This window comes from Saccostrea cucullata, unplaced genomic scaffold (assembly GCF_032062105.1).
Source record: "Saccostrea cucullata isolate Sc308-1 unplaced genomic scaffold, CSIRO_AGI_Scuc_v1 ctg61, whole genome shotgun sequence".
NCBI classification, from domain to species: Eukaryota; Metazoa; Mollusca; class Bivalvia; order Ostreida; family Ostreidae; genus Saccostrea; species Saccostrea cuccullata.
This window is the reverse complement of record NW_026937101.1, coordinates 26,466-40,101: the sequence shown is the minus strand read 5'-3', so window position 1 is coordinate 40,101 and position 13,636 is coordinate 26,466. Positions and strand designations below refer to the sequence as shown.

General features: G+C 32.5%; 2 protein-coding genes across 3 annotated transcripts in view; both read right to left on the bottom strand.

Moving 5' to 3' along the window:
- LOC134247302 (probable glutathione S-transferase 9) overlaps nt 1-6,761 on the bottom strand; it is a 36,773-nt gene extending 30,012 nt beyond the window's left edge. Inside the window, exon 1 of the mRNA XM_062729665.1 lies at nt 6,746-6,761. The gene's annotated coding sequence lies outside the window, so the exon portion shown is untranslated. The remainder of the gene's footprint in view (nt 1-6,745) is intronic.
- A 2,174-nt stretch (nt 6,762-8,935) lies between these two features.
- On the bottom strand, nt 8,936-12,657 carry LOC134247301 (haloacid dehalogenase-like hydrolase domain-containing 5). 2 transcript variants are annotated; one of them, XM_062729664.1, is made up of 8 exons: nt 12,516-12,657; nt 12,279-12,346; nt 11,760-11,954; nt 11,475-11,587; nt 11,029-11,119; nt 10,647-10,916; nt 10,404-10,546; nt 8,936-10,209 (listed from the first exon to the last, which is right to left on the bottom strand). In XM_062729664.1, the coding sequence occupies exons 1-8, from the start codon at nt 12,556-12,558 to the stop codon at nt 9,855-9,857; spliced, it is 1,278 nt and encodes a 425-aa protein (XP_062585648.1). In that variant the 5' UTR covers nt 12,559-12,657; the 3' UTR covers nt 8,936-9,854. The 2 variants fall into 2 exon arrangements, with proteins under 2 accessions (XP_062585648.1, XP_062585647.1); XM_062729663.1 differs by lacking the exons at nt 12,279-12,346; nt 12,516-12,657 and adding an exon at nt 12,064-12,208.
- Between the last annotated feature and the right edge of the window lie 979 nt (nt 12,658-13,636).

The window sequence follows — 13,636 nt, the reverse complement described above, 5'->3', positions numbered from 1 at the left end:
ATGTATAGAGCAGCCCGGTCCTCCGGGCTGCAATAATAACTTGAGTCATGTTTATATAAGTAAAATTAACAATCTTAACCGCATATTTCAAATTTTACAATATTGGGATTTGAATTGACAAAAATTTGCATAGATGAATAAGAATTTTTGCAGAAAGAAAAATAAAAAAAAAGGGATTAAGACATTAAGAATACATAACCTATAGGCATTTAAAAAACAAAGCATAAAGGCATCAGAAAAACAAAGCATAAAGGCATTAGAAAAACAAAGCATGGAGGCATTAGGAAAAAAAGCATATAGTTATTAGAAAAAAAGCATATAGGCATTAGAAAAAACAAAGCATATATATAGGCATTAGAAAAAAAGCATAAAGGCATTAGAAAATCAAGACATAAAGGCATTGGAAAAACAAAGCATAAAGGCTTTAGAATAAAAAGGAAAAAGGCTTTTAAAAAAGCACAAATGCATTAAAAAACAAAGCATAAACGCATTAAGAAAAATGAATGAACCCATACATTTATCTTATACAAACTTCTTTCAATTATCAGATTCAATGGTAATCTTCAAAGACGCATTAAAGGGGTTGCATTTCTTATATTAATAATAATGTAACTTAAGGATTTTCTACGTTTTATGATCATGATAAAAAGGCAGGATTTAGTAAACTTTCGTGTTCATTTACATGCAGTTATATTTGCTAAGATATAAACAGTATACCATTCAAATGAACAATTTATTTTATTAAAGTTGACTCACTCCGATCAGGAAAACTGTAGAAAAAAAATCTCTACACAAGACCGAGAGGGTTGAAGTAAACTCAGAGAATGTGATATCAAGAAAGTTTTGGAAAAAAGATAAATTGTCCCTGTTCACGGATAACATACCAGTTTCTTGTTACATTTTAAAGAGGCATTTATAAGATATTGCAACATGAGAGGGATGGCTGACAGTTTAATGACAAATGAAGAAGAGCCCCTCAACAAAGTTGACAGGGATTGTCATAACATAAGAGTATGATATCCATAATTAAATTCTACCCAACAGAACCAACTGGTGCTGTATCAAGGGTATATTTATTGTATTGTATTTTTAGCTTGGTGTTTAAAGACATCACAGTCTCATACATTTGAACCCCCTAGGATGCATTATCCTTTGGGAATAGAGGTAACCTAACACAAACTCACCTTTAAAAAATATATAACACATTGGTCACGTACTTAATAAAATATCAGATGCATATTGTTTTGATAATATAAGAAATTAAAAAAAAATTACAAATTATTATATTTATCGTAGCAAATTTTGATACTGTAAAATTACAATCATTTTTTCTTTGAGTGAAATTTTCGAGGTTAGAGTAAAAAATATTGGTCTGAACATTTTGTGGTCCCCCGTAAAGAAGAGGGAATAGAGAAATGAATATATGTAGTGGAACTGTTTAATACATTTTAGAAATAATTGTTTGAATTTCATTTTACGTCCCTTGCAAGAGTATTATTTGCCCACATACAGGAGAATCGCTTCAGCTTTATACCTTTAATGAGCCAGGAAGCTGTGAGGATTCACAGTTGGACTTCGGTTTTACATCGTAGATTTGACGCGTCGACGGGAACAAGAATCGAACCCTGTTCCTCCCAATTACAAGGTAAGCGTCCTACTGCTATGCTACCGCTCTTTTATCTTTTGAAATGATTTAATGATGTTTACAGGGTACCAGTTAACTGAAACGGATTGATTAAAATGCTTCAAATTTTAGTGTTAGGTCGGAAGCGCGAAGAGGAAATGTAAGTTATGTCTCGACCTTAGGATACACCAAAGGTTTCCAAATGCCGGAATTTAATTTGTATGCAACTCTTTCATTATCAAAGATATTTAAGAAATAAAATACATATCAACTGTATCAGCATATCAACATTTGATACTTTTATTCTTTCCTCAAGTTGAACACAATGAAATGAAAATATAATACTAGATGATTAAATTTTGATAAAGGATACCCGAGATAGACCAAGTTTCTAAGTTTTGTGAACGGAAAGATATAAAAATAGTACTTATAATGTTAAAGGTAAATTAATAGTAAAGAACTGGTGAACAAAGTAAAAGAGATACCTTTATATATTTATCGAAACTTAAAGTTATAGCATAAAAGTAAAGATCAGTTTTAATTGAATTACTAGTATATGTAGATAACAAAAATTATTCAGACTCAAAAATCAATTCAAACAATACAATTCAGGATCAGAGCAAACACAAATCTCTTAAACATCAAAGGTTGCATCAGGTGCCATTGAGGAGTGAGCATCCCCTGTCGACGGGTCACACCAGCCGGTTCTTTCTTGTTTTGTCGGGATCGGGAAATAACTGAAAATTCCGTCGACAATTCAGTATGAAAATAACGGCTTAACAATAAGTATGAAAACTCTCATGTATTGTATCGGCCATAAAACTAACAAAATTATGACATATTAACGAAACTTTCGATATTCTTTTTTAGCATTTTGTTCGTTAATAACTCATGTCGTTTTAGAATTTGTTCATACGTAGAGCATGGTCTTGCGTGTTGAATCAACTCAGAGATATAAACCAGGTTATTTTGCTGCACAAGTAATAGAAGTGGACGATTAAAAAATTAAAGTCATCGCGTTTATCATAAAGCTACGGTGGTATATTTAGGACACGCAATTATTTTTTTTTTAAATAACAGAAAAAAATTATCTTGTGAAAACGACATAATTATCCTGTGAAAACGAGAAATTATCTTGTGAAAACGACTTATTATCTTGTGAAAACGAGATATTATCTTGTGAAAACGAGATAATATCTTGTGAAAACGACTTGTGAAAACGACTTATTATCTTGTGAAAACGAGTTATTATCTTGTGAAAACGAGTTATTATCTTGTGAAAACGACTTATTATCTTGTGAAAACGACTTATTATCTTGTGAAAACGAGTTATTATCTTGTGAAAACGAGTTATTATCTTGTGAAAACGACTTATTATCTTGTGAAAACGAGATATTATCTTGTGAAAACGAGATATTATCTTGTGAAAACGAGAAATTATCTTGTGAAAACGACTTATTATCTTGTGAAAACGAGATATTATCTTGTGAGAACGACTTATTATCTTGTGAAAACGACATAATATAATAAGTCGTTTTCACAAGATAATATCTCGTTTTCACAAGATAATATGATGCACGAGTTTCTGATTGACAATGCCTTACCAAAGTTTTTAGTATTCATGTGAAGCAGAATTTATTCAAAATCTTATACATGAGAAGAAGAAAGACTTGCTGTGGCTTTCAACTCGACAGTTTGAAATAACGACAAAATATTATCAATTTACAATTCCTATTTCAATTCTAATGTCAATACAAATATCATATCCAGGTGAGCTTGAGATAGATACTACAGAGTTTGAAAAAGCTGCTTCATATTTGGATATTCAACTCGAGAAAAACACAGCTTTATACGGTGGTATATTTAGGACACACAATTATTTTTTTTTAAATATCAGAAAAAAATTATCTTGTGAAAACGAGATAATTATCTTGTGAAAACGAGATATTATCTTGTGAAAACGACTTATTATCTTGTGAAAACGAGATATTATCTTGTGAAACTCGTTTTCACAAGATAATTATGTCGTTTTCACAAGATAATATCTCGTTTTCACAAGATAATATCTCGTTTTCACAAGATAATATCTCGTTTTCACAAGATAATAAGTCGTTTTCACAAGATAATATCTCGTTTTCACAAGATAATTATCTCGTTTTCACAAGATAATTTTTTTCTGATATTTAAAAAAAAATAATTGTGTGTCCTAAATATACCACCGTATAAAGCTGTGTTTTTCTCGAGTTGAATATCCAAATATGAAGCAGCTTTTTCAAACTCTGTAGTATCTATCTCAAGCTCACCTGGATATGATATTTGTATTGACATTAGAATTGAAATAGGAATTGTAAATTGATAATATTTTGTCGTTATTTCAAACTGTCGAGTTGAAAGCCACAGCAAGTCTTTCTTCTTCTCATGTATAAGATTTTGAATAAATTCTGCTTCACATGAATACTAAAAACTTTGGTAAGGCATTGTCAATCAGAAACTCGTGCATCTTTTTGATAGCAACTTCAGAGTACTTGTATTTGCAATCACAATGTTCTTAAACTAAATCTACATTTTTATCCGTTGGAATCAGCATTTTTCCCTTAATGTGAGGTATATGGGAGAGAGAAGAAAGACAACTCTGCACGGAACATTAGAAAACTGCATATAAAATCAGAAAGATTATATTGTTGTATGTATTGTTTAACTTCCCTCTCGAGAATTTTTTACTCATGGAGAAGTCACCACTTGCCGGTGGAGAGCTGCAAATTTTTGTCCTATGCTCGGCACTTACGGCCATTGAACAGGGAGGGATCTTTTTCTTCGTGGCAGCACCTACTGCGAGACGGGGCCTCGGTTTATAAGGTCTCATCCGAAGGACCGGTTCTCATGTCCCACAGTGGGATTCAAACCCGCGACGTAAGGATCAATTCCTTACTTTGCGACTCTAGAGAAGACGCTCTAACCACTGCGCCACGCAGGCGAAAATGATTTTTAAAAAAAATTTCAATCTTTAAATATTTTATGCTTGAAATATTTTGAGAAATCATTAAATAATTTATTGGAATAATATAATGATATCAAAAAAAGCTATTTCGGCTCGTTACTCTTTCTTCGATGCTCTATGTGTTATAACTTGTACTTATTTATCATATATTATATATTTTTTTTTCATTTTTGGTGAATTGATTTAACAGCATTTAACGTTTTCAGGTTTGAATTGTGTCGTGTTTTTGGCTGACGTCTTTCAGACCAATTATTATGCTTCAGACTACGGAATGTTTCCTTTACATCGTCTACTTGATCAGTATATAAGGTACATGACGGGTGTGACGGTCAACAGGGTGTTCTTCTCCCTAGAGGCAGCTGATCCCAATTTGGAATTTCTGGCGATCTGTGTTTTATGTCATGTTTACAGAATTGTATTTTTTGTTGATTTTTTAAAAAAAAAAAAATTCATGGGGGCTATAAATAGATTTGTCATCGTTTTCTAATATTCAATATTTTTAAAAATTCTTTAATTTATAAATATTCATCAAGTTTTTGTATGCTTTATCTTTGTTTACAGCCCATGACTAGCAATAAGTATTTACTTTATCTAAACAGCTACCTTTTAAACTAGATTTTAACCATAAAGTAGAATATGAATCAAACTTAAAAATGAAGTATATGTACTAGGCCTAAATGTAGAACTAAAACCATTGCTGATTGCAAAATTCTTCAAAAAAAAAAATAGTTTAAGTTGAATGGAAAATTCACCAAAATAGAAAAATATAGTTTAAGTAAGGTATATGATTGTAAACTAAAGTTTACGAATCGTTTCATATGCATGAAACTATGTTTTTCTGTAAAAATCTAATTATATAATGGTTGTAAAACTTCAAATACAAATGCTAATCTATTTCTGTCTGTAAATAGATTTTGCTGATAAATATAGATTATCATACCGTTACGTAAATTATAATTTACATTCTCAACATTATATAGCTACAAGTCCATAATCATTTAAAATTAATATCTAAAAAACCATTGCTGCTTGCAAAATTCTTCAAAAAAAAAAGTTTAAGTTGAATGGAAAATTCACCAAAATAGGAAAACATAGTTTAAGTAAGGTATATGATTGTAAACTAAAGTTTACGAATCGTTTCATATGCATGAAACTATGTTTTTCTGTAAAAAATCTAATTATATAATGGTTGTAAACTTCAAATACAAATGCTAATCTATTTCTGTGTGTAAATAGATTTTGCTGATAAATATAGATTATCATACCGTTACGTAAATTATAATTTACATTCTCAACATTATATAGCTACAAGTCCATAATCATTTAAAATTAATATCTAAAAGACCATTGCTGCTTGCAAAATTCTTCAAAAAAAAAAAAGTTTAAGTTGAATGGAAAATTCACCAAAATAGGAAAACATAGTTTAAATAAGGTATATGATTGTAAACTAAAGTTTACGAATCGTTTCATATGCATGAAACTATGTTTTTCTGTAAAAAATCTAATTATATAATGGTTGTAAACTTCAAATACAAATGCTAATCTATTTCTGTGTGTAAATAGATTTTGCTGATAAATATAGATTATCATACCGTTACGTAAATTATAATTTACATTCTCAACATTATATAGCTACAAGTCCATAATCATTTAAAATTAATATTTAAAAAAATTATAGTTATTTATCAAATAGATGCAGTTAATTTTTTTCACTTGCCATGTCATAGTTATGGTATCATTAAGGTATCTTATATATATGATACTGTGAATTCAACTTAATATAATAAGATTTTTTGTTTGTCATGTTGTAAATTTTGTATTTACTGCCACCAGGTAAATTCAAAATTTACAACATGACAATTCGCTAACTACACAGGACATCTCTCCCACCTAGAATTAACTCATGTTCATTAAACAAGTTGCTAGTTGTTTCTTTCTGCTGATGTTTTTTAAATTAAAAATGATTTTCAAATGACGCCACTGCCAAATTTCACATTTAACGTCATTTAATATCAGAAAAATGTGTTTAGCAGTCAGCATCAAACTTGACACTTATAACATAAAGTGTTGTCTAGAGCTATGTTGTAAATAAATTAATAAATAAAATGTTTGACAACGCCTACCTTTATTCAGTTGGCTCACTGTCCAAAAAAAATAAAGTGCGATATCACCTTGAGCAGATTGATAAAACCTCTCTCTCTCTCTCCACCGTCACGGTAGTTAGTCGTTAGCGCGCTTGCTTCCTGATCGGAAGGTCGTGTGTTCGAATCTGGCCGCAAATTACCACTCGGAATTCCTCGGATGGCTCGTACCTCGAACATAACTGAGCGTAGCGGAGTCAGCCGAGGATTGCCGATTGGCAAATGACATGAGTCGATAAAAAATAGGTAGCAACTGTTCGAATGTTCATTTGCCAAGCGCTCGGCAGGTCACGGATAGCCTGAAATTCGAGGTCACGGTAGCCATTGGCATGTTACGAGGGCTGTTCAATAAATAATGTCCTCGGTGCTCGGAAAGAAGCAAAAGGCGCTTTTCAATGATTTAGTAATAATGATTTAACTTAATATTCTCTTTTAATTAAAACACATGTCCATAATCTTTTTATCCAATATCTGATTGTTTTTAGAACTCATTTTTGGGTATGACCCCTAGTATACTGGAAAATGGCAGATCTTATGATTTCCTGGACTCGGTTTCTTTCTTCTAAAAGGTGTTTTTTTCAAGTTTGGAAATTGAAACAAGTCAAAAGTCGACAGATCTGGCGAATATTGTTAATGTGAAAAAAATTAACTTTCTGTTTATCCCAAAAACTCCTTTACTCTTCATGGCGTGCGGGTTTGGACGCTGTCATGAAGAAATTTAATGTAGTGGATTCCTGATTCTGGTTCCTTCCTCTCATTAACCTTTCGATTTGTTTGCAAAAAAATTGCTTTCTAGACTCTTCCAGAAATTAAACTGCCTTCCCGAATACGAATTTGAGCAACAAAACCACTAAAATTTAAGAAAATTGCATATAAATCTTTCTCTCTGCTTTTGCAATTCTTTGTTCTTCTCAGACCTTTGCTGTTTTTCTCAAGTACATCTTATTGTAAATTTTGTTTCCAGGGTTTTAAGCAATAGGTTCAAGTTTCATTATCTGTTTGAATTGAAAAAAAAAACGTGGATAACTACTATTACTGATATTTTAAAATAATTGTTTAGATAATCTTACACGCTGTCTTTTTCACTAATTTTTCAAAATATAGGGTGGCTTTTGAGTACTAAGCTTTTTTACTGTCAAAAGTCTCTTTAAAACAGTGTAAACTATTCCCGATATGATGTCTATCAAATCTGCTATGTGTCTTAAAGTCAATCATACATAATAAGTGATTATTTGTTGAAATTTGGCAAACAGTTTATTTGTTGTTATAATATTTTGTTGGCAAGGACGGAACCCATTTTGTGATGGCCATTATATGATTTTTTATCATTGAAATCCACCTGCTCATTTGCCTATAAAACAGACATTTGTTGCCGTAAATTTTACATATTTCAGTGAATATTTCTTTGGGATTCGTAACGAGTTTTACAGCAGCTTTAATGAAGAGTTTAATTTCACTCTAGTTTACTGATTCTTTACCATTCATTTATAATGCAGTGTCTCGAATAGCCCTTGTTTTCCAGCTTCTCACAATGAAACTAAGTGATGAAAAGTGGTCACATAAATTGTTATAAATTCATTATAGATTCAGTAATGCAAAAAAGTCAAGCTTAATGTCAAATGATATCTGTATTGTATGTCATACAGTTCAGGACATTATTTATTGAACAGCCCTCGTAAAAACCCTCACGACTCTTTAGTCCTAAGTGCCATAAATGTCTTCATTCTTGTATATGGTGACGTCTCTGAATGAGTGAAAAAAATTTGAAGGGGACGAAAAACTATCAATTTCCCAACTCCCCAATTCTCCTTCTCTCTCCCCCTGTCTACACATTTTCTCTCCCCTCTGTCAATCCCCTCTCTTCAATCCCACCCTATACCCCTACTTCCTCTTCATGCACCCCTCCCTCTCTCCTCCTGTCCCCTCCCTCTCTCGCCAGTTATCCTCTCTATCTCTCTCTATCGTCACTACCCTTCTCTATCCCTCTCGTTCTTTTCCCCCCTTCAACTCATATACATTCATGTACTCCATGGCCTTAAATTGTGAAATAAACTATAAACATGCCTAAAACATTGATCTTTCATCATGTCCACTCCTCCTTCGCTTTTCCTTTGTTTTCCTTATGCATAACGATGTGAACAATACTTAGTCAAGAATAAAAAGTAATTAAAGTTTCTGTTATTTCACTGATTTTATTCTTCATATTACAAGAAATTTTATTTCAAACTTCCATGATTGCAATACACTAATTCATTAACAAGTATTTACAGAACCGCATTAACTAAACAAACGCATTGCTTGTTTTTGTTTTCTAGAAACAAGCTAAACAAATAAACACTTTTGTATTTGTCTACAAGGGTGGATATTACACGCTATACAAATATACATGCACATTTTTGCTTACAGATCTGGACATCACAAGCTAAACAAACAAATACCCTTGTATGTGTTTACATGCTATACAAATACACGTGCGTTTTTGATGGTCTTGACGAGGAGCTCTTCTAATAAACTCATAGGTACAGGTATTTGTTCACAAGACTTCACAAACTTATCAAATATTCAATGAATAATATATTGAAGTTAAATGAAATGAAAAGTATTTTCATAAATATTTGACAAAACTTGATGCATATTTAATTAAAAAAAAACATAGCATACAACTTCTTTAAAAGATCATTTAAAATACACTACGTGTAATTGCATTGATATTAAATATAATTTAATATAAAACTAGAAATAGTCACACATCATGCAAAAATATTCAATGTTTTTTTTAACATATAAAGTTGTTAACAACGCTTTTTACCCTTGACAATAAAATGTATATAACTCTTAATACATAAACAAACCCATAGTCATATATATATAAATGTATAAAATAATGAGACCAGATACACGTGAGAACATGAAACACATCAAATAAATTATTTATAGACATGATTGTCTCCATGAATTATAAAAATAGAAAAGTAAATAAATTAATGGCGAAAATATCAATCTATAATTGCCCAAGTTTGTCTTTGATTTTACATTTGTACAAACATACATTCAGATCACAGTCTCACCCTGATTAGGGTTGAAGGAAACTTCATGTGTTCACTGAGAAGTTTTCTTTCTCCAGTATATGCTGAATGCCGTGGTACACGTCTTTGACAAACTTGGAGGGTTTGGCGAGTTCTGGTTCATTTTCAATATCACGATGTCCATGATACACATCTACGTCATCATCAGAAGAATCGTCCTCTTCCGGTTTATATACCCCGGTGCCCACTAGGAGGCTCTCCATCGCCAGCACTGTCTGTTGATAGAGGGCGTTGTTGTTTGGTATAGACCTGGACCGAGGTAAATGATTCATAATTTCTTCATTATCGATACATTCTGATTGTCTCCGAAGAAACCGGTGATACAGGTTGGCCCCAACGATATCGACGGAAGGATTGTCACTAGATAAATAAATCAATCGAATGATGGCAGTGCAAAAAGATATTTTAAAAAAACAAGAATGCGAACAGTTCAACAATAAGGAAAATATATTCATTTATTCATTTTTTGAAAATAAATTTTGATAAGTACAAAGAAAATTACATTAAGAAGGTTTCAGAGCAAGAATGAGACATAATCTTTCGAGAGATCTTACCCAATGAAGTACAGCTTTTTTATTGGATTCTGGATTCCCAGTTTCTGGGCGACGTCCGCAATACAGTGCTCAGCATATCTGTATGTGATTTCACATGGTTTTCCTATTAAGGCTGTGTAATCCAATTCTCGCCCCGTGATTTTCTGGAGGTAAAAATGTCATTCTTAGGCAATTTTAACATGTTTAAGTGTACATGTAGGTATTTTTTTTTTAGTAATTGAATGTCACCAAACCTTATTTTACCTTATATAGACTTTCTAGACAGAGAAGAAATGATCCGTGACCAAATCGTGGCATACAAGCACGGTCCATGAACACCAGATCCATGTTGCAGGCGATGATTGGGAGCTGTCTTACACCCATTATGGAGGACGGCGCCTTGGTGGGTTTTCCCTCTGTCAGGAGTAGGTCTATCAGTAACTGGAGGTTAGATTCCCACAGCTTAGGCTCGCCAATCATCAAAATGGCCTCCACAGGTGGGAAAGACAAATCGTCCCTGTAGCTTCCGTTTGCCTAATAACAATTAATGCAAAATTTTATTCCAGTTCTTAAAGATCACCATTCATGAAGCAATAAAAATATACCACTTAGAATTAGAAGTATATCAATGGTTTATTTTTCTTACCACACGTTTCCTGTTGTCATGGTCCACCATATCCAGAAATGGGTAAGCCTTCTGTATATCTTCAATTGTACAAACCTTCTTAAAACCGATACTTTTCTAGTTAAAGAAACTTGCACCAAATTATTTTGAATCGACTTAATATAAGTTCATCCGTTCCCCCAAAACTTAGCAAAAATAGCAAACACAAAACAAAATAAATAAATTTAATATTTCACTAAATAAAAACCCCTTTTCTACAAAAATTGCAAGATTTTCATCATTTCAGAACGTATTGCAAATCTTACCGATATACATGTAAGCAGTTTCTGTTAAATTTGGGAAGGGAACATAATTTCATTTCGACTCAATGTTTACTTTTTCGTATACAGGTATAGGCCTATATATGTTTCCTATAAATTTAAATCAGTAATTGTGAAAAAGTAATATTTTGCCAGCATAAAGGATACTCTAGAGCAATATCTCTGCGATGTTCTTGACCAATCACCAGCACGTGTTTGTCGTGAAACTCTGTCAGAAGTTTGGCGGGGGTTGGGGCGTGGATAACCATATCTGGTGAGACCTAAAAATACGTAAAATACATGTACATATAGACACGGTCAGCTTACCTACCTATTGGCTATATATATATATATATATATGTAACCAATTATTAATATTAATTAACATACTTTTAACAATACAACAAGGCATCTTCTCCATTGGTAACAATCGTAAAGGCATGTTGAGCTTACCTGCATGTTGAACCATTTGCTGATTTGTCTGGCTTTGTCCTCGCTCCTGTTACAGGCGTTGGTGACGAAGGCCACAGGGACTTTAAGGTTTCCCTCCTCATCCTGTAAGAGTTTTAGGGCCTTCACGGCGGGGTCCAGGGGGTTTGTTCCTCGTGCTAACACACCGTCAACGTCAAACAGGATTCCAAAGTCTGGCTGTCAAGAAATATTAATTAACGATATCAATTTTGTGATGAAACGTATAAAACATCTAGAAATTTACACGATTTATGTATACATGTAATGTAATCGAATATTATTTAACCTTGGAATATTTTCCATATGAACAAGAAAAATAAGCAAGATTAGACCGTTTCTTTAAACGATTTGAAAGCAACACTTTTTGTAAATGCCTACAAATCATTCCCATTCCAACCCATATTATGTTAACCGAAGAGCACCGGAAGAAACAATACCACGTGACATTGTTTACAAACAAAACCATGCTTTCAAGGACGTTAGAAATTCTGTGTACAATACCTCTGTGGTTTGGAGTTTTTCCTCCAGGCTATCTGGCAGAAAGAAATCACTTCCACTATCAGAGCCATCTAAAACAAAAAAATAAAAGTAAAAATACCATAAATAAATCCTGCTAATTGTGAAAAGTGCGGATTGACAGCGCGAGTACAACGAAACATTTAAACCTCAAACTCCAAACCCCATCGTGAGTAAATAACTATAACTATCAATACTATAAGCCAAATTCTCGAACATCACCTGTAGAATATCCAGATTCGTGTCGAATCCTAGAAATCATCATATTTGCAGCTTTAAATGTTTATTTAACGCTTTCGAATGTCAAATGAGAAGTAGATGCAGGGCTGGGTGCTTTCAGGCTTTTATAAGAATTGTACTTCGGGGGGATCTATACGCAGATAATTCCTATTGGTTGACATCCCGGTCATTCATGACCATGTGTTTACAACTGGGTCAATCTAGTATCAAACGCCGGTCATTGTGTTCATGAACGAACATTCCGAAATTATTGTTTACGTTTTTCAATTGCGTACCTTTACTTGTACTCTTTTTTTTTTTTTACACACGACCACATGACCATGTTTATGTGTATTTTTTTTTTTGCGTCTTTCGCCATAAGCATAGTACATTTTCAATTTTTTTTTTCAGTAAACAATGAATAAATCATTTTCTGAAGCAAAAGGTGAATTTTGACAAAAAAGATACAGTATGTTATTTGAGCAAAAATATAAATAGTTACGGAAACTTGCATAACTGCGACCAGATAGTAAGATATTGTAGCTAAGATCGATAATGTTGATATTTATTAATTTATTACTATTTCCAGATATTAAGATATTGTATATTTTATATACTGGTACATGTAGCTGGAATCTGGATAATGTTGAATGAGTTAAATTTATTATTATCATTTTTTAATATTTCCAAGTACATTTAAGCATGTTGATGAAACTGGACTTCGTACATAAGACAATCAGCATTTTGTTTTGCTTCATTTGAAAAAAAACAGAGAAATTTTAATGTAGAAGTTTACATCAATTCAAAAATGTCATTTTGCATTCAAACTTAATAAACCTTATGTTGAACTTAAAGATAATGGAATTCTCAAGGATAACAAAATATAAGGCTGGAATAGGCTGGAATATTTGGATTAGTAAACCAAGTCAGTATTACATCGGATGCACGTTTTTCAGCATGTGAAGATTTGGCGGTTCGGGTCAATCTTAGTTTTCTATCAGAAATCACGCCGAACAGGCATGGATGGCTAGAACCTTGGAATTCCCCCTCTAATCGAAACGAGAGCACGTGAAAGGAGGATGTAAACAAAAGCACGTGGTTTGATTCCCTCCGACTATTGGCCT